General features: G+C 41.9%; 1 protein-coding gene across 1 annotated transcript in view; it reads left to right on the top strand.

The window, feature by feature from the left end:
* Positions 1–17,964, top strand: part of WDR70 (WD repeat domain 70) — a 119,490-nt gene that overhangs the window by 16,963 nt on the left and 84,563 nt on the right. Inside the window, exons 6-9 of the mRNA XM_028748764.2 lie at positions 5,361–5,420; positions 7,204–7,337; positions 11,187–11,340; positions 12,451–12,527. Of these exons, the coding sequence (XP_028604597.2) occupies positions 5,361–5,420; positions 7,204–7,337; positions 11,187–11,340; positions 12,451–12,527 (425 nt within the window). The remainder of the gene's footprint in view (positions 1–5,360; positions 5,421–7,203; positions 7,338–11,186; positions 11,341–12,450; positions 12,528–17,964) is intronic.

Here is a 17,964-nt window from a genome sequence, read left to right as displayed (position 1 = left end):
AATATAAGTTAATGGGGTTAGCAAGAAATTAGGTGGTACAGTGCCAGTTATTTAGAATGGCAAACAAAACCAGTCTGGTTACGATTGCTGGTATGTTCAAACCTTGCCTCTGCGTCAGAGCCTTTCTGACTCCAGAGGCCAGATCCTTATTAGAATCTAGCCTTTTGGGCCAAATTTGACAGATGGGTGTTGCTATTCAGCCCCAATCAACATCATATTAGGAAAATTATAAGTATGTTGCATGTGGGGTTGGATCATTTTCTGTCGGTGACTGGAAGTAGACACTTTATTGGACTTGTTCGCACATAGCAATAATGTATGTTCAGTTTGTTACATGAACAAGTTGGTGTGATCCTCTGGCTTATGCGATCATATTTGTCTTCATGGGAATAAGAGATCGAAAGTATCTGTTCCTGGATTGTGGCAAACCATGGTTTGTGGGTGTGTCCAAACTTGGAAAATGGGAGGTAGCTCCAGCCATAGTTCAAATGAACAGTGGTACACAAATTTAATAGATAAAATAAAACATTCCAGGATATCAAGTTTCAGGATGGTAGATTATAGGTGAACATTAGTAGAGCATTGGTAACAGTAAGATCGGTTCAACAAAGAAATAAATTACCTTGAGGAGTAATGAGCTCTGCTTTGTAGAAGGTTATTAAGCAGTGACTGGGCAGCCATATGTTAGAGTTTTCTATCTCTGGATTTTCTTCACTGAGCATGGAATTCATTGATACATTTCATAGAATCATAGAATCATAGAGTTGGAAGAGACCACAAGGGCCATCGAGTCCAACCCCCTGCCAAGCAGGAAACACCATCAGAGCACTCCTGACATATGGTTGTCAAGCCTCTGCTTAAAGACCTCCAAAGACGGAGACTCCACCACACTCCTTGGCAGCAAATTCCACTGTCGAACAGCTCTTACTGTCAGGAAGTTCTTCCTAATGTTTAGGTGGAATCTTCTTTCTTGTAGTTTGGATCCATTGCTCCGTGTCCGCTTCTCTGGAGCAGCAGAAAACAACCTTTCTCCCTCCTCTATATGACATCCTTTTATATATTTGAACATGGCTATCATATCACCCCTTAACCTCCTCTTCTCCAGGCTAAACATGCCCAGCTCCCTTAGCCGTTCCTCATAAGGCATCGTTTCCAGGCCTTTGACCATTTTGGTTGCCCTCCTCTGGACACGTTCCAGTTTGTTAGTGTCCTTCTTGAACTGTGGTGCCCAGAACTGGACACAGTACTCCAGGTGAGGTCTGACCAGAGCAGAATACAGTGGCACTATTACTTCCCTTGATCTAGATGCTATACTCCTATTGATGCAGCCCAGAATTGCATTGGCAATTTCCTCAGATATATTTCCTCAGTTAAAGCACAACAGCAAACCATGGCTTGTTACTCTTCCGGAACAGTAATAAAGTAAAGGTAAAGGACCCCTGGACAGTTTAGTCCAGTCAAAGGCGACTATGGGGTTGTGGTGCTCATCTCGCTTTCAGGCTGAGGGAGCTGGCGTTTGTCCACAGACAGCTTTCCGGGTCATGTGGTCAGCATGACTAAACCGCTTCTGGCTCAATGGAACACCGTGACAGAAACCAGAGCACACGGAAATGCTGTTTACCTTCCCACCGCAGCAGTACCTACCGTATTTTTCGCTCTATAACACGCACCTGACCATAACACGCACATCGTTTTTAGAGGAGGAAAACAAGGGAAAAAACATTCTGAATGAAACAGTGGATGTATCATTTTTGTGCTTCATGCTGTGGCCACAGACATGTGATCTGATGGTGAATTTGGGGTGACCCAATGCAAAGATCCTGAGGATCCATGTGGATCCATGCTTTTTAACCACGTGTTTGCACCATTGCAGCCCCAGGCAACAGTGGGTGCGTGATTTTTTTGGTGCAGGCTGTAGCCATGGACATGCTATGTGATCTGATGGTGAATTTGGGGTGACCCAATGCAAAGATCCTGAGGATCCATGTTGATCTATGCTTTGTAACCACATTTTAAGTGGGGAGCGAAGGAAAAACAAAGAAGGGACATGAGAGGGGTGTGCAGAGAAGCAGCTGGCTAAGAATGCTGGAGAGGGATTTAACGGGTGGGAGGCAAAAGTTCCCCCCCAAGCCAGCCATCTCTCTCTCTCTCTCTCTCTCTCTCTCTCTCTCTCTCTCTCACTCTCTCCCTCCCTCTCCCTCTCCCTCCCCCCCCTCTCCCTCTCCCTCCCCCACTCTCTCTCCCTCTCCCCCAGCAGTACCGGAGCACAGAGACGACACTTTCCCCTCTGCTTGCCTGGAGGGGAGGGGCTTTCCCTGCTCTTTGTTCCGTTTCAGCAATCACAGCAACGAAACAGAGGAGGGTGGGCAGTAAGACCCTGAGGCAGAATACAGGAAAGCTGCCACTTCCTCTTTTCAGGTTTCCCTTCTCCGTGAAGAGCGATTTGACTTTTGCTTGATTTTTTGGCTCCAGGGACCACACATTCGCTCCATAACACGCACAGACATTTCCCCTTCCTTTTTAGGAGAAAAAATCTGCGTGTTATAGAGGGAAAAATACGGTATTTATCTACTCGCACTGGCATGCTTTTGAACTGCTAGGTTGACAGGAGCTGGGACTGAGAAACTGGAGCTCACCCCGTTGCGGGGATTCAAACCACCAACCTTCTGATCAGCAAGCCCAAGAGGCTTACTGGTTTAGACCACAGCACCACCTGCGTCCCTTTTTCAGGAACAGTAGCTTCAGTAGTCTTATGTGCCAGCCCAGGGCTCTTACTGACGCTGTAACAGTCAACTAAGGTGGATTGCTATGTCTGAACCAGATAGATATTTGTAAACCCCCCAGTCCTTCATTGTATGCATCTCTCTATATATCTGGCATGTGAGGTATATGATCAGTGAGATGTGACCTAGTTGTGGCTTTTGCCACTGTATTAGTTGGTTTGGCTAATACTGTATAGTCAGTGTGTTTTGATGTGCCCTCTGTTGGAATTCCAGCAGAAGCATTGGACAAGAGTTCTTGTAATAACTCAGTTGCTTGATGTTAGAGGCCAAGGACACGGAGATGCTCATCTTTTCTACCGACTTTCATCTTATGATACTGTGTTCTGTTCCCTGCCCAGCATACTCAGTCCTCCTTGGGGTCCCTATTTCCAGGGTTTGATTTTTCAGTGAAGGGTTTTGTTTTGTTTTGTTTTGTTTTTAACAACTTCTGCAAACCTTGGTGCTTCCTTTTGCCTCCTCATGTGGACAATGGAAATAGAAGGATAATGTGAAATTGTAAGTGACTTCAATAGAGGTTCTTACCACAGTTAGTTAGGCTAATGGCAACACTCGCTGGAGTACAGAGTACCTTCTGTCACAGAAGTCATCACTCGTTAAAATATACTACCTAAATGTTTTCCTTGGGATCACGATATATTCTCCTTTTGGATTACATCTCAACTTGCAACTGAAATTCTGTTCATATATAGGCATTTTTTGGGTGGGCATGGAGATATTTATAGTATATTCTATAATTTAGGAACTTTGGAGTTACTAAAAGGGAACGGGTCACACTGATTCTTCATAAATATTTGGCTGTTATTAAGAGATGTTTTGCCAAGCCATGTCCTGGGAGGTTGTTATCTTAATTTTTGTTTTGATTGAACAGTTTTGTTTAAAACTCCGGAATCCCTTGGACTGTGCAGCTAATGTTCTCTCTCTCCAGAATGTACTTCAGGCAACTTGCTCTTGGAATTCCAAGGATAAATTTGCATGTTTGGGGTTGTTGTTTTTTATGACGTGCAGGTGGCAGTTGCAGATGTCGCTTGATATCTGTATGATGGGGTTTGCTCCTTGGCACAGCTTAAAAGGTCTATTCCTTGAGCTTCTTTGCTCCCTTTGGCTCCAGCCTCCTCACAGTGCCTTGTAAAAGTGCATGGAGCTATTGGCAAGCTAGTCAAAGGCACCTGTTTAGAGCTCATTCTTCTGTCATGTTTGCTTTCTGTCCTTATTTATATCAAGTTTTATATCCCACCGTTCTTGCCCTGTCGTCTTTTCAAATCCTTGTGTGTGTTCTTATTTCCTGCCTCTTACTTTCCCCCTGGTTCACCTGGGCTCTGCCTTCTCCATTATGGTGCCTTGCAGATGTTTCGGATTACAACTCCCATCAATTCCAGTCATGATCATGCTGGCTAGAGATGTTATAGTCCAAGATATCTGAAGGGCATCATGTTGGGGAAGGCTGACCTGAGTTTCCTCTGGCACTGTACTTTCTGAAGATTCTTATTGGTAGCCATCAGTTGGCAAGTAACCACAGCCATACAACTTCACCTTAGTATTCTGGGCGTACGCATGTGGGTGAACGAAGTGGTCTGCGCTGCTTTCAGGCTGGAGGTGGGGTACATATAACTTTTGAAGGCTCTCACATTTTTGAAGGCAAAAAAACTTGAGCTGATTCTACGGTAAAGTCCAATTTGCTGGTTAAATGTTGTTTTTGTTGTGGGCATGGTTTGTTGTAATTGATTGTAAGACTGGCTTGCTGAGGGGTAGCGCAAAGAATTAGGAGACAAGATGGAGGAGAAGAGAGAATTGAGAAAGCTTAGGCTCTGTTTGGATAAAAAGCACCAATCAGAAGATGTCTAAAGGTGTTTGGCTGGAAGAGCTTCTCAGTCTGGGTTAGTGGGGTGTGGATGGGGTTCTTTTTCAGTTAGGTGCTAGTGAGCTGTTTGTTCAGTTTGGAGAGATTGGGCTGTTAGTGAAGGAAGTGGAAAGAAGAGCTTTTTTAAGGGACAGATATGAGAAATGGTTGTATTCACTAGCAATGGTCTCCTGACTGAAGCAGTGGTGAAGCGTGTGAGGGGACCACAGGAGTAGTTGCCCTGGGCGCAAAATGGATAGGGTGTCAACATTTCAACACCCAGGTGCTGCCTCGCTTCTGTTGCTGAGCTCCACTGAAAACAGCTCCATGCGAACCAGGAAGTGACCTCTCCAGACAACCAAACTTCTTTTCTTATCTCTCTCTCACACACATGTGCACAAATACTTATGTTGATCACAGGTAATTGCGACAATCCTGAAATAAAAGATCCACCTAAATCTGAACTCATCATTTATGAAGCTGGGAAAGGCAATCATGACTTTGAAAGGCATTGGAAATGTACCTGAGCCTGCAAGCTGATTCCTATTTACCTGGGAGTAAGCCAATTGAGCTCATTGGATCTTACTTTTGAGTAGACATGTATAGGTGTACACTTCGGTATTCCATGAGAATTCGTATACCCCCCCCCCTTTTTCTGTAATGTGTTTTGTTCTTTATTGTGCAGAAGACCTTTTATGCATATAAATAAATATTTTTCTTAACGGTATTATCCTCCTTAGGATCCTGTCAAGAAGATTCCTGACTCACATGAAATTACACTGCATCATGGGACAAAAACAGTAAGTGTCTTGGCATCTATGTTGTCCATCCATGTTGACCAGCTGACATAATTAATATTGTTATATTAATTAATTAATTTTTCCTCCCTTCATCAGGAGGTCCCAGAGCAAGTTAGAACAATTGAAAATTAGGTTAAAGTCACAGGAATAGAGAGGGTCCTGAAAACACACTTCTCGGGAGTAAAGAGGTGTATCTTTTGTACTCGCTGAAAGCTGTATAGTAAAGAAGACACACCTCTGTTGGAGAGGGAACTCTACAGGTAAAGGTAAACGACCCCTGGATAGTTAAGTTCAGTCAAAGGCGACTATGGGGTGTGGCATTCATCTTGCTTTCAGGCTGAGGGAGCCAATGTTTGTCCACAGACAGCTTTCCGGGTCATGTGGCCAGCATGACTAAACCGCTTCTGGCGCAATGGAACATCGTGATGGAAGCCACAGCTCATGGAAATGCTGTTTACCTTCCCACCACAGTGGTACCTATTTATCTACTCGCACTGGCATGCTTTTGAACTGCTAGTTTGGCAGGAGCTGGGACAGAGCAGTGGGAACTCACCCCGTTGCGGGGATTTGAACCGCCAACCTTCTGATCAGCAAGCCCAAGAGTCTCAGTGGTTTAGACCACAGCGCCACCCACGTCCCATGGAAACTCTACAACTTGGGATCTGGTCAGGCCTGGATGGGTGATGTGACTTCCTGGAGACCACATCTACATTGGCCTGGGTTCCATGATGGGTGAAGAAAAGATGGGATGTTAATTGAAGATAGATGGATACTTTTGGTGAACAGTTCACACTGTGCTTGGTAGTCAAACCAAGTTTGCTGTGCCATTGGCTGCTAACCTCCCCACACACCCTGCTCCATGATTTGCTAACCAGGGGCAGGTTTTAAGGACCACCGTTTCCTTTAGCCGACTCTACAACTCTCGTGTAAGGTCCATTTGCTGAGACTCCCATCTGTATCTCTTCAAACTAATGAATTTAAGCTGTTGATGACTGTGTTCCTGTGCAGCTGAGAAATATCAGAAAAGATTTCCCACGTTGAAGATCCTTTCCAGAAACCTAATTAATTTTCCAGTTGCCTTGCCTGTAACAGGAGTGGTTTTCCCACTGAAACTGCAGGGATAAATTTTCTCCTGACAGTTTGGACATGTAGGTGAGCAGTGGAAAGTGTTACATAATCAACTGAGATACTATAAGTGTCATGTTTTCTGTACTTACAGTTTACAGCTGCTTCAGCTGTATACGCAGTGATTGTCTAATGTGGTTTTGTCATCTGTGGCTCTCAGTATATAGTGCACTCCATTTGGAATCGTCTAATTTGCAAGCCATTTTGTGTCACAAAAGGAAGAGGCAGGATGGTGCTGGCCTAAGGAGTATTGTAATATTAAAGCTGCCACATTCTTTTAGCAAATGAAAGTAACAGGATAACTCAGACCAGAATTTTTTGTATTGTGTTCAGTACTCTGCAGTACGTTAAGGGCAACTGAGTACAATCCCATCTTCTGCATTTATGGGGTGCTTTGCGGGCTTCAGAGGACCCAAGTGAAGCTTTAATTCCTCCATCATGCAGGATTGAAACTATCAAAAATACGAATAAACCCCCCATTTCAGACTTACATGAGTGCACACACGGGAGGAGAGAATGAATCATGCAGGACATTTTCTAAATTGTGCAACTGATGCAAGCTTTCATATAGTTAAAATATTACATCGAAAGGCTTCTGAAAGCTAAATGGATCTCTCATTGAATGTTCATGTAATGGTTTGTTTGCTTTGCTTTCTAGGTCTCTGCTTTAGGACTGGATCCCTCGGGTGCCCGTTTGATAACTGGAGGCTACGACTATGATGTTAGATTTTGGGATTTTGCTGGAATGGATGCATCTCTTCAAGCTTTTCGATCTTTGCAACCATGCGAATGGTACATCCTCCCAACTTACATCAGCAATGTTCCTGTCTTTAGAACAACTTAATAGCAACGCTATGTAGCAGTATTCAACAAACTGGTGCCCTTTTGATGTTGTTGGAGTACAACTCCCATCTGCCTCGGGCAGCACAATGCATAAATCTGAGGTGGTGCATCTTGTATTTGATCACTACTAATAGGTTGGTGGTAGAGTCTAGAACATCTTTTCAAAAATTACTTGTTGCAGTTTTCATAGCTGCCGAACTAAGTTTGAAGAAACGCTACCAGGGTGGATAAAAATCAATGATTTTTTATATATATATATATATATATATATATAGTCAGATTCTTTTAAATTTAATTCTGATTTTTGTATTTAAATCAGATTTTTAAAATAAAATGCTTTTGGAGGAAAAAAAATTCTAAAGATAGTTTTCCATTTAAGTTACATTATACTCCAAAGACTATTCATCAGGAAATAAGGATTTATTTTAAGTTTTTCATGTGTGCTAAAACTCAGTCTAAGTTTTTTTTTTTTTTTTAATGTTTAACCACATCAGTTAAACATGGATACATATGTTATAATGTTATTGTTTTAGTTAAATAAATTGAAATGATTTTTCTCCTTCAAATAAAATACAGCAGAAAAGTTGTCCAAACATAAACAGTTAACTTATTAAACCTCACAATTATTTCATAATTATCTGTCTATGTATTTCTAATAGTATAACCAAATCAGTAATTTTTGATATAACGGTAAAAACTAATCTGAAAATTTATCATTCAAAAAATGAAACCTTCATCTGGTTGTAAATATTAAGATTATACCAGCAAGAATGAGTCTTTCTGTAAAAAAATGATTTAAATCGAGTCTTACTGACAAGTGATTTAAATCATGATTTAAATTGATTTGATTTAAATGAAATCCACCCTGAGTGCTACTAAACATTTCAGACACAGCCCTCCTTGGCAGAGCGCATATTGCCTCTCCTTTTACCCGCAGATCTGATCTTATAAATCCTTACTGCTTTATTTACTCATCAATTTAGGGAAAAAAACATATAAAAAGGCCTAAGCTAAAAGACTAAGCAAACGCACTGAATTTACTTGAGTATTTTTTCAAAAAAAGTGAAATAATTATAACAGCAGTAGTTCTGATAAATCTGATGCAAGTTCATACCATGTGCTTTTCATTTGTGGGATCCTTTACATGGGCATTTAGAGGTTTTTCTATGGCCCAGCTAGTTAGGAGGATTCGTTCATAGGCCTGCATTTTTTTTTCTTAAGGGGAAAGCTTTTGGTTTTTGTGGTTCCCTCAGTAGCACAGGCTTGTATTTCATGCAAGACGTGGTTTGTTTGGGAAATAATCTTCAGGAGAGGAACGGTTGCTTCCTCATCCACTTTGCATCTGACACTGTACCGTACTTGTTACAAGGGATTTCCATTCTTCTATACTGGAGGTGAGGATGTCTGTATTCTTTTATACTAGGGCCACCATGCCCTATGGTCAGCAATAGCAAGAGTTGTCCAGCAACATCTGAAGGGCCACAGGATCTCTACCCCTATTTGGGAGCTTGCTTTCATCTTCTGCATAAGCTTCTGAATGAACACTTAAATATTTTTTGGCCAGTTGCGTGATGGAAGACCCTCTTTGGACTTAAGTAGTAAAACAGGGACACGGGTGGCTCTGTGAGTTAAACCACAGAGCCTAGGGCTTGCCGATCAGAAGGTCGGCGGTTCGAATCCCCGCGATGGGGTGAGCTCCCATTGCTCGGTCCCTGCTCCTGCCAACCTAGCAGTTCGAAAGCACGTCAAAGTGCAAGTAGATAAATAGGGACCGCTCCGGCGGGAAGGTAAACAGAGTTTCTGTGCACTGCTCTGGTTCACCAGAAGCGGCTTAGTCATGCTGGCCACATGACCCGGAAGCTGTACACTGGCTCCCTCGGCCAATAAAGCGAGATGAGCGCCGCAACCCCAGAGTCGGCCACGACTGGACATAATGGTCAGGGGTCCCTTTACCTTTACCTTTACTAGTGAAACAGTCCTTATGATTCCAGAGCAGAGCCACATGTGGTAGTATTGTAGTGGAAGAATGTGGATTGCCATCACTTTATTCTAGCAACATTTTCACACCAAATCCTCAAACCTCTTGTTGAACCAAAGAACACTTTGGTAGCATTGCAGGAGCGCTTTCCAAGAGGGGAAGCTCAGTAAATGAATATGGCAATGTATGAGACCTTTAGGGCTTGCATTGTCTGTACTTAATGTCAACATTAAATCTTGTTTTAATGGTTTTAATTTTGGTTGACGGGTATAAAATGAGTAGCATCCTGCACCAAAATTTGGCTAGTCCAGCTGACTTCATTCTACATTTTTCTTAAGTTTGGAAAACTGGTGAGGGGGGGTGGAATTAAGCATGAATATATATATTTTTATACATAGCTTTTTAAGGGGGGGGAGGGTTTTAAAAAGCTATGGTCGACTCACAACTTGCAAGCATTTAACTTGTGCAATCACAGCTTTATGCACTTGGCAGCCAACTGGCTGTGATCACACAAATTAAATTTATGCAAGGTGGAGAGTGGCTCCCATCAGCCCCAGGCAATGTGGCCAATAGTTAAGGGGGAGAAGGGGGTTGTTGTTCAAAACATCTGACTGTCAGTGGATCCCCAACATCTCTTTCTTAGTCTTAGTAGTCTTTCTCAGGCCTAGCAGGGATGCAACCTGGGCCTTTTTGCATGCAAAGCATGGGCTGTGCCATTGAGATATGGCCTTTGTCTTGTTGGATCACTGTTGGGAAGTTCTTTTTTAATTATGCTTGTTAGGAGCAAGTCCAAGATAAAACAATTTTGATTTCAGTTAGTTGGCCTAGAATAGTGACTGCCATTCTTGAAGGAATTGGCACAAAGGGTGGTACACAGCACAAATGAACTTCCCCTCCCTTTCCTCTCTCTCTCCCCCAAATCTGTTCTGTGTTTCCCCCCGGATTTCGGCAGGGGCACAGGAAGAAGAGAGGGGAGAGTAAGTTGCGCTGAGCAAGCAGAAATCCTTGTGCTAGCAGAACTACTTTATTGGATACCGCCCCAAATGTCAGCCTGCAATTCCGGGAAGAAGAAATGTGTATATTTTGTGACATCAATTGAGGATTAGTAATGTGATAGCGACGTACATAAAATGTAATTTGACATCTGTTGGTAGAGGAGCCTAAACAAATGGTTATTGAGATTGCAGGTTAGCTTTTTAATATGGTTTTGGGTCTCACAGTTTATGATGCATTTGCTGTTGCTCGTCCCTTTGAATTGCTGTTGTGTTAATTTGGGGTCCAGTCTTGTCTACATGCAGGTGGGTTCAGCTAGGGAGTGAATTAACTGTCCACAGGGATACGCAACTAGGTTTCCATCATCCTGTGGGCTTCACTAAACAGCAGATGTCTATTAACACGGCTCTAATTGTGTGTGTTAATTGCATTGCATAGATTTATATTGTTGTTGGCTGAAATCCAGGGATTCACATGTGTACTAGAGTCTTCAGTCCCACTGGAAGCTCGTTTGAGTTTAGAAAGCAAACTTCTTTCCTTCAAAGTATTCAACTTGAAAGAAGTTTGGGGAACTTTGGCTGCTAGGAGCTTCCACAGGAAACATTCATTGGATTACGGTCAGTGTAGCTACATTCAAGTAGATAGATCTTACCATTTATGATCCAGGTTATTTTGTTAGCGGGTTGCTTTCCAATGAAGTACTATTTCCTGGTAGAAAAGTGGTGGCAAACTTCGTTTTATGTTTTCTAAAACGAGCACAGCCCTCCAGTGCTCTGACACAGTGTAAACAGTAATGCTATTGGAAACGTCATCCCTTAATTTTTCAGCCACCAGATCAAGTCTCTGCAGTACAGCAGCACAGGGGATGTCATTCTTGTTGTTGCGGGCAACTCCCAAGCCAAAGTCCTTGACAGAGATGGCTTCCCTGTAATGGAGTGTGTAAAAGGAGACCAGTACATCGTAGACATGGCAAACACCAAGGTAAGCAAAGGAATGCTTAACTTGAGCAGTGTGACTTTCCATTCCATTTCCCTGTTCTCAGGGGAGGTTAAGGAAATGCTTCTTGCTCCTCTGAATGAAGGATAGTGAGGAACTTGCAGGAGCATGTAGAAACCATTCTGCTGGGCATGTTTGTTGCTCCACTCACTATTGCCTTTGACCCTTCCCACCACTGGCGTGCAGCCCCCAGAAGGGAATGAGGCCTCTGGGGTGAAAAGGTATCCCTTTTCCTGCATTAAGAGGAACCAGCTAAATACAGATTAGTTACACAGTCCTGGCACATTTGCCAGGAAATACAGTGGTACCTCGCGTTAAGAACTTGATTCGTTCTGGAGGTCTGTTCTTAACCTGAAACTGTTCTTAACCTAAGACACCACTTTAGCTAATGGAGCCTGCCGCGCCGCCACCATGCGACTTCTGTTCTCATTCTGAAGTAAAGTTCTTAACCCGAGGTACTATTTCTGGGTTAGTGGAGTCTGGAACCTGAAGCGTCTGTAACCCGAGCTACCACTGTAATCAAACAACTGCAAAAGGGTGTGAAAAGGGCAAAAACAGCCTGAGAAGAGCAGGAAAACTGCAAAAATGGTGTGAAAAGAGCGGGAAAATGGCTAGCAACCCCAGGAGGCCTTGCACCAACCTTTGAGACCTGTGGAGAGCTGAAGTTTGAGGAAGGAGGTTTGGAGGCAATTGGAGAGTGCTTTATAGGCTTTTTAGATGGTGTTCCCCACTATACACGATTTCACGTATACATGTGGTACCCAGGAACGTAACCTCCATGTTAATGGGGAGACACCTGTATAGTTGTAGTGATTTATATATACTACTAGTAGTAGTAGTGCTTTATATAGATGTTGAAATGGAATAAGGAGAGATGAAAGAAGGTGCAAATTGGGGTGGGAAAGTTGACAACTCTTAAATGCAAAATGCCTTTGTATTGTAGCTTTGATGTGGGCTGTTGATGAAACAGTTTGCATCATTGTATTTAATAATGAGGGTACCTGGTACTTGCCAACTGAAATGTCAAGAAAGGAAGGCAACAAAAATAATTCTGCCTGGAGTTTTAATATGCCCACCTTTGCTTCCCTTTTCTAGGGGCACACAGCAATGCTGAATTCAGGATGTTGGCATCCCAAAATAAAGGAGGAATTTTTGACATGTTCCAATGATGGGTGAGTGTTGCTGCCAGACTTTGCTTTCTCTTTTGGCTTTCTATTTCTGTGCTGAATTCCTCCCACTCAGTCGTTCACTCGGCAGAATTTATTATAGAGGTCAAGGATTAACTAGACCTGGTGTCTAAGCTGCATTATCAGTATTTGTACTCTGAAGCCGTCTTAAAAATTCCTCATAGATTGTAGCCCTTAACTTATAAAGTGCAGTTCAGACATTGCATCAAGGCATGGTTCGAGTTTAGAAATGCGTAGGCCAAGCCTGGTTTCTCTGCTTTGTTTCTCCATCCACTTAGCCCATGGGTAGGCAAACTAAGGCCCAGGGGCCGGATCTGGCCCAATTGCCTTCTAAATCCAGCCCGCATACGGTCTGGGAATCATCGTGTTTTTACATGAGTAGAATGTGTGCTTTTATTTAAAATGCACCTCTGGGATATTTGTGGGGGCTGCCTGGTGTTTTTACATGAGTAGAATGTGTGCTTTTATTTAAAATGCATCTCTGGGTTATTTGTGGGGCAAATTCATTTCCCCCCCAAAATACAGTCTGCCCCCCCCCCAAGGTCTGAGGGACAGTGGACCGGCCCCCTGCTGAAAACATTTGCTGACCCGTTAGCCCTTGCTTCTGTGATGCAGGAGCTCACGGGAGCAGTGTGAGAGCCGTAACTTAAAACCATGATTTATCATTTCAAAACCATGGTTTATTCATTTCAACCATTACTCCAAATCATAGTTTGAAAAACCTGTTTTCTGAAGCGCTCTTCAGTTGTTCACCCCACCCCTCTGTTCTCTGTTGCCTATTCCCAACACTTTCCTTTTGGGGTGTGTGTGTGTGTGTGTGCGCGTGCGTGCGTGCGTGCGTGCATGAATGAATGTCAATTGAAGTACAGAAGGTTTCCTGTTGCAGGCATTCAGCTTCCAATGCATGGAGGGTGGTTGTGCAAAGGAGAGGTACCTGAATGTCCCTGTTTTCCTCCTCACTCAAGGGGCATAAAACCCGAAGAGGGTTTGATTCTCGTTTGCCAACTAAATACAGTGCTAAAATAATATTTAAGCTCATTTTAACCATGTTTTGCAGTTATGTCTGGAGAGAATTGGGGGGGTGTTTTTAAAGATGGTTTCCCCATCCTGGAGCCCCATATTAGCTCCAATATACACATGGAACCCCCCTGTTCTTAAGGGCTTGGTTTAGCTTCAGTGGTGTGTACCACTACTAGGGTGCAAAAGGATGCTCTGTCCATTAAAATGAAGGAGGCAACCCTGTGTCCAGGAATCCCTATGTCTGAAAAGCTAAGTACCTAAAATACTGTGGTGGGAAAGTTTCAGATGACTGTTATAAGTCAATAACAAAACTGAGTGTGTTTGGAGTACCTCTTCTTTTAAAATTCAGATATAAAGAGCATCTGCTGTGCCCTGGTAGCGCAAGGATATCCACTTGCACAACAGGACTCCCACCCCCACCCCCCATTCCTCCTATCTATGCATGTTCCACCCCATCCCCAAATCTGCTCCAGAGGGTTGAGGGAACCCCTAGAACAGATTTAATGGACTCATAGGGGGAGGAGAGGTGGAGAACATTGTATTGCTCTAGGAGAAGTCCTTGTTCTGACAGAATGAAAGACTTAGCACTACGTTGGATTCCACCCAAAAAAATTTCAGTTCCAAGCACGGAAAGTGAGGGGAAAGTTTAACATCTCAATAGCTGCTAAGATTAGATCTTATAACTTCTGTCTCTTAGGATTACAAGTAGTAAAGTATTTTTCTATTCCGTCACTTTTTAGAAAGTGGACATTTTTCTTAGCAGGACTGCTCTTGACAGTGAAAAATAAGAAATTGTATAGTCCAGACTTTCCCGTTTTCTCCGTATAAGCATGTCTTTAGCAGTTATACCAAATATGGGTTCAGGGAACGCTTAATGTTGAAACTGCTATCCTGATAAAGTGACTAAAATACATGGGAGCAGTGATATAAATGGATGTATAATTATGTTTCCAAAGACACTAAATTGCATTACTTAATAAGAAAGGTATTTGAAACTATTCTCTGCTAGCAGCAAGTGTCTCTTGTGCCAAGAATTGGGACTTAAGGTGCAAAAATGTAAAATCATAACAGACCTTTTATAGATTAACAGTAGTCATTTGTCACAGTGACAGAGCTACTTTCCGTACTAATTGGAGTGAAATGTTCTTGCTCAGAAATTAGCTGTGCCCTATGCAGGGATCTGTCCAAGCACTGCTGGAAGAAACAGTATACTGAAGGGGGGGGGGGTTGGGTTTTTTTTTTTTTTTTGCCAGGGAGGCATGTTGCCACGTCTTCTATTTTTTTTTTTATAATATATTTATTAAAATTTTCAGATAAAACATACATCGGAAAAAACACAATTCATCATTGTCCATTTAACATCTCTCAGTTGTTACATAGGACTCCCCCACACCTCCCGCATACACTTACATCATTATTAAATTAATTTCAAACAAATTATCATTTTACTCATATCTTAGTTTTGATTAGCATATAATTCATCCTTAAGTCTAATTTGGTGATAGACAATTGTTTTCTACTCTGGCATCCGGTTCAACACTCAGCCAAATTACAATATTTTTGTAAATAGATCTTGAATTTCTTCCAGTCTTCTTCCATCCTTTCTTCTCCCTGGTCTCGGATTCTGCCGGTCATCTCGGCTAGCTGCATATAGTCCATCAGCTGCATCTGCCATTCTTCCACAGTGGGTAGCTTCTGAGTTTTCCAGTTCTTGGCAATCAATATTCTTGCTGCTGTTGTTGCATACATAAAGAATGTTCTGTCCTTTTTTAACACACTCTGGTCGACGATACCCAAGAGAAAGGCCTCTGGTTTCTTAGTAAAGGTGTATTTAAACACCCTTTTTAATTCATTATATATTGTCTCCCAAAAGGCCTTCACTCTAGGGCAGGTCCACCAGAGGTGAAAAAATGTTCCTTCATTTTCCTTACATTTCCAACATTTACTATCAGACGAATGGTATATTTTAGCTAATTTAACAGGGGTCATGTACCATCTATACATCATTTTCATCACATTTTCCTTCAACGCATTACATGCAGTGAAGTTCAGCCCAGAGGTCCACAACCTTTCCCAATCTTCAAACATAATATTGTGCCCAATGTCCTGAGCCCATTTTATCATTGTTGATTTTACCATTTCGTCTTGTGTGTTCCATTTCAGCAGCAAGTTATACATTTTTGAAAGTACTTTAGTCTTAGGTTCTAGCAGTTCAGTTTCTAACTTTGACTTTTCCACTTGGAATCCTAACTTTTTGTCATTTTTAAACACTTCTTTAATCTGAGCATAGTGTAACCAGTCTCTCACTTTATCTCTCATCTTTTCTAAACTCTGCAATTTCCAGTTGTCCCCATCCTTTTCTATTATCTCCCAATATTTTGGCCAATTGGCCTCCATATTGGCTCTTTTTCGAGCCTTGGCCTCCAGGGGTGACAGCCACCTCGGAGTTTTATTCTCCAATAAGTCTTTGTATTTTGTCCAGACATTAAAAACTGATTTTCTGACAATATGGTTCTTAAAGGCCTTATTTATCTTAGCTTTGTCATACCATAGATAAGCATGCCATCCAAACGCATTATTAAAGCCTTCCAAGTCCAAGACATCCGTATCTTCAAGAAGTAACCAATCTTTTAGCCAGCAGAACGCTGCAGCTTCATAATACAACTTCAGGTCTGGCAGGGCAAAGCCCCCTCTTTCTTTCGCATCTGTTAGTATTTTGAATTTAATTCTGGGCTTTTTGCCCTGCCAGACAAATTTAGAAATATCTTTCTGCCACTTCCGAAAACACTCTGTCTTGTCTACAATCTGTAGTGTCTAAAACAAAAATAACATTTTTGGCAGTACATTCATCTTGATGGCAGCTATTCGGCCTAACAAAGAAAGTTTTAGTCTTGACCAACTATCCAAGTCTCTCTTAATTTCTGACCAACATTTTCTATAGTTATCTTTAAAAAGACTCAGATTTTTTGCTGTTATGTTTACCCCCAAGTATTTGACTTTCTTAACCATGTTCAGTTCTGTCTCTTTCTGAAGCTGTTCCAACTCAGTATCTGTCAAGTTCTTCCCCAAAACCTTAGTTTTTTGCTTATTCAACCTAAATCCTGCCACTCGACCAAAGTTTTGAATCAGTTGTAATACTCTTTTCGTACTAGATTCCGGCTCCTGTAATGTCAAGACTAGGTCATCTGCAAAAGCTTTAAGTTTATATTGTTTCGCTCCGACCTGGATCCCTTCCACCAACCGGTCCCCCCTAATCATATTCAAGAGCACTTCCAGAACCGAGATAAACAGTAATGGGGAAATCGGGCAGCCTTGTCGTGTACCTTTTTCAATTTTGAACCCTTCTGTAACCACATTGTTAACTATCAGTTTAGCCTTTTGTTCTGAGTATATTGCCTCAATCCCATTCTCAAACCCCCGTCCCACTCCCAATTCTTTTAAATTCCCCTTCATAAATTTCCAGGATATGTTGTCAAAGGCCTTCTCCGCGTCTATGAAAATTACTGCTTTAGTGTTTATGTTTGTTTGCAAAAATTCCAATATGTCTATAATGTTCCTTGTGTTTGCAAACATGTGTCTACCCGGGAGAAAGCCTGCCTGGTCTTTATGGATTATCTCACTTAAAACTTTCTTAAATCTTCGTGCCAAAACATCTGCAAATATTTTGTAATCCACATTTAAAAGGGAGATGGGACGGTAGTTCTTAAGTTGTGTCTTTTCAGTTTCCGACTTTGGTATCAATGTGATAAATGCTTCTTTCCACGATTCAGGCGCCTTCTTCCCCTCCATTATTTCATTGCTGACCTCCAATAATGGTTGTATCAAGTAATCCTTCAATATCTTGTAGTAATTAGAGGTCAGTCCATCTGGTCCTGGTGATTTGCCCTGTTTCAAACTCTGGATGGCCTGCTCAATCTCTTGTCGTGTTATTTTGCTATTCAAAATTGTTCTATTTTCTTCTGACAGCTTTGCTAATCCATTTTTCTCCAAAAATTGTGTAATCTCTGTTTCATCTTGTGGCCCTTGAGTATATAACTTTTTAAAATACCTCTGGAAGCACTTTCTGATCTCTCCCGGGTTCTGAATGTTCCTTCCTTCAACCTCTAAGTTTGTTACTGTATTCAATCTTTGTCTCCTTTTCAACTGCCAAGCTAGCAGTTTCCCACATTTATTAGCCGACTCAAAAGTTTTTTGTTTCATTGTTTTTATCTTCCATTCTATTTCCTGATTTATCAGTTTAGAATATTGTGCCTGATGAAGTTTGATTTCTCTCAGAATCGGTTGGGATTTCGGGTCGGATCTTAATTTCTTCTCCAACTCTTTGATTCTTTCCAGAATTTTGTCTTTCTTTTCATTTTGCAATCTTTTCTTTAAAGAATTCTGTTGAATCAAGAACCCTCTC

This window comes from Podarcis muralis, chromosome 11 (assembly GCF_964188315.1).
Source record: "Podarcis muralis chromosome 11, rPodMur119.hap1.1, whole genome shotgun sequence".
NCBI classification, from domain to species: Eukaryota; Metazoa; Chordata; class Lepidosauria; order Squamata; family Lacertidae; genus Podarcis; species Podarcis muralis.
Note: the sequence above shows the minus strand (reverse complement) of the source record. Positions and strands in the feature narration are given on the sequence as shown.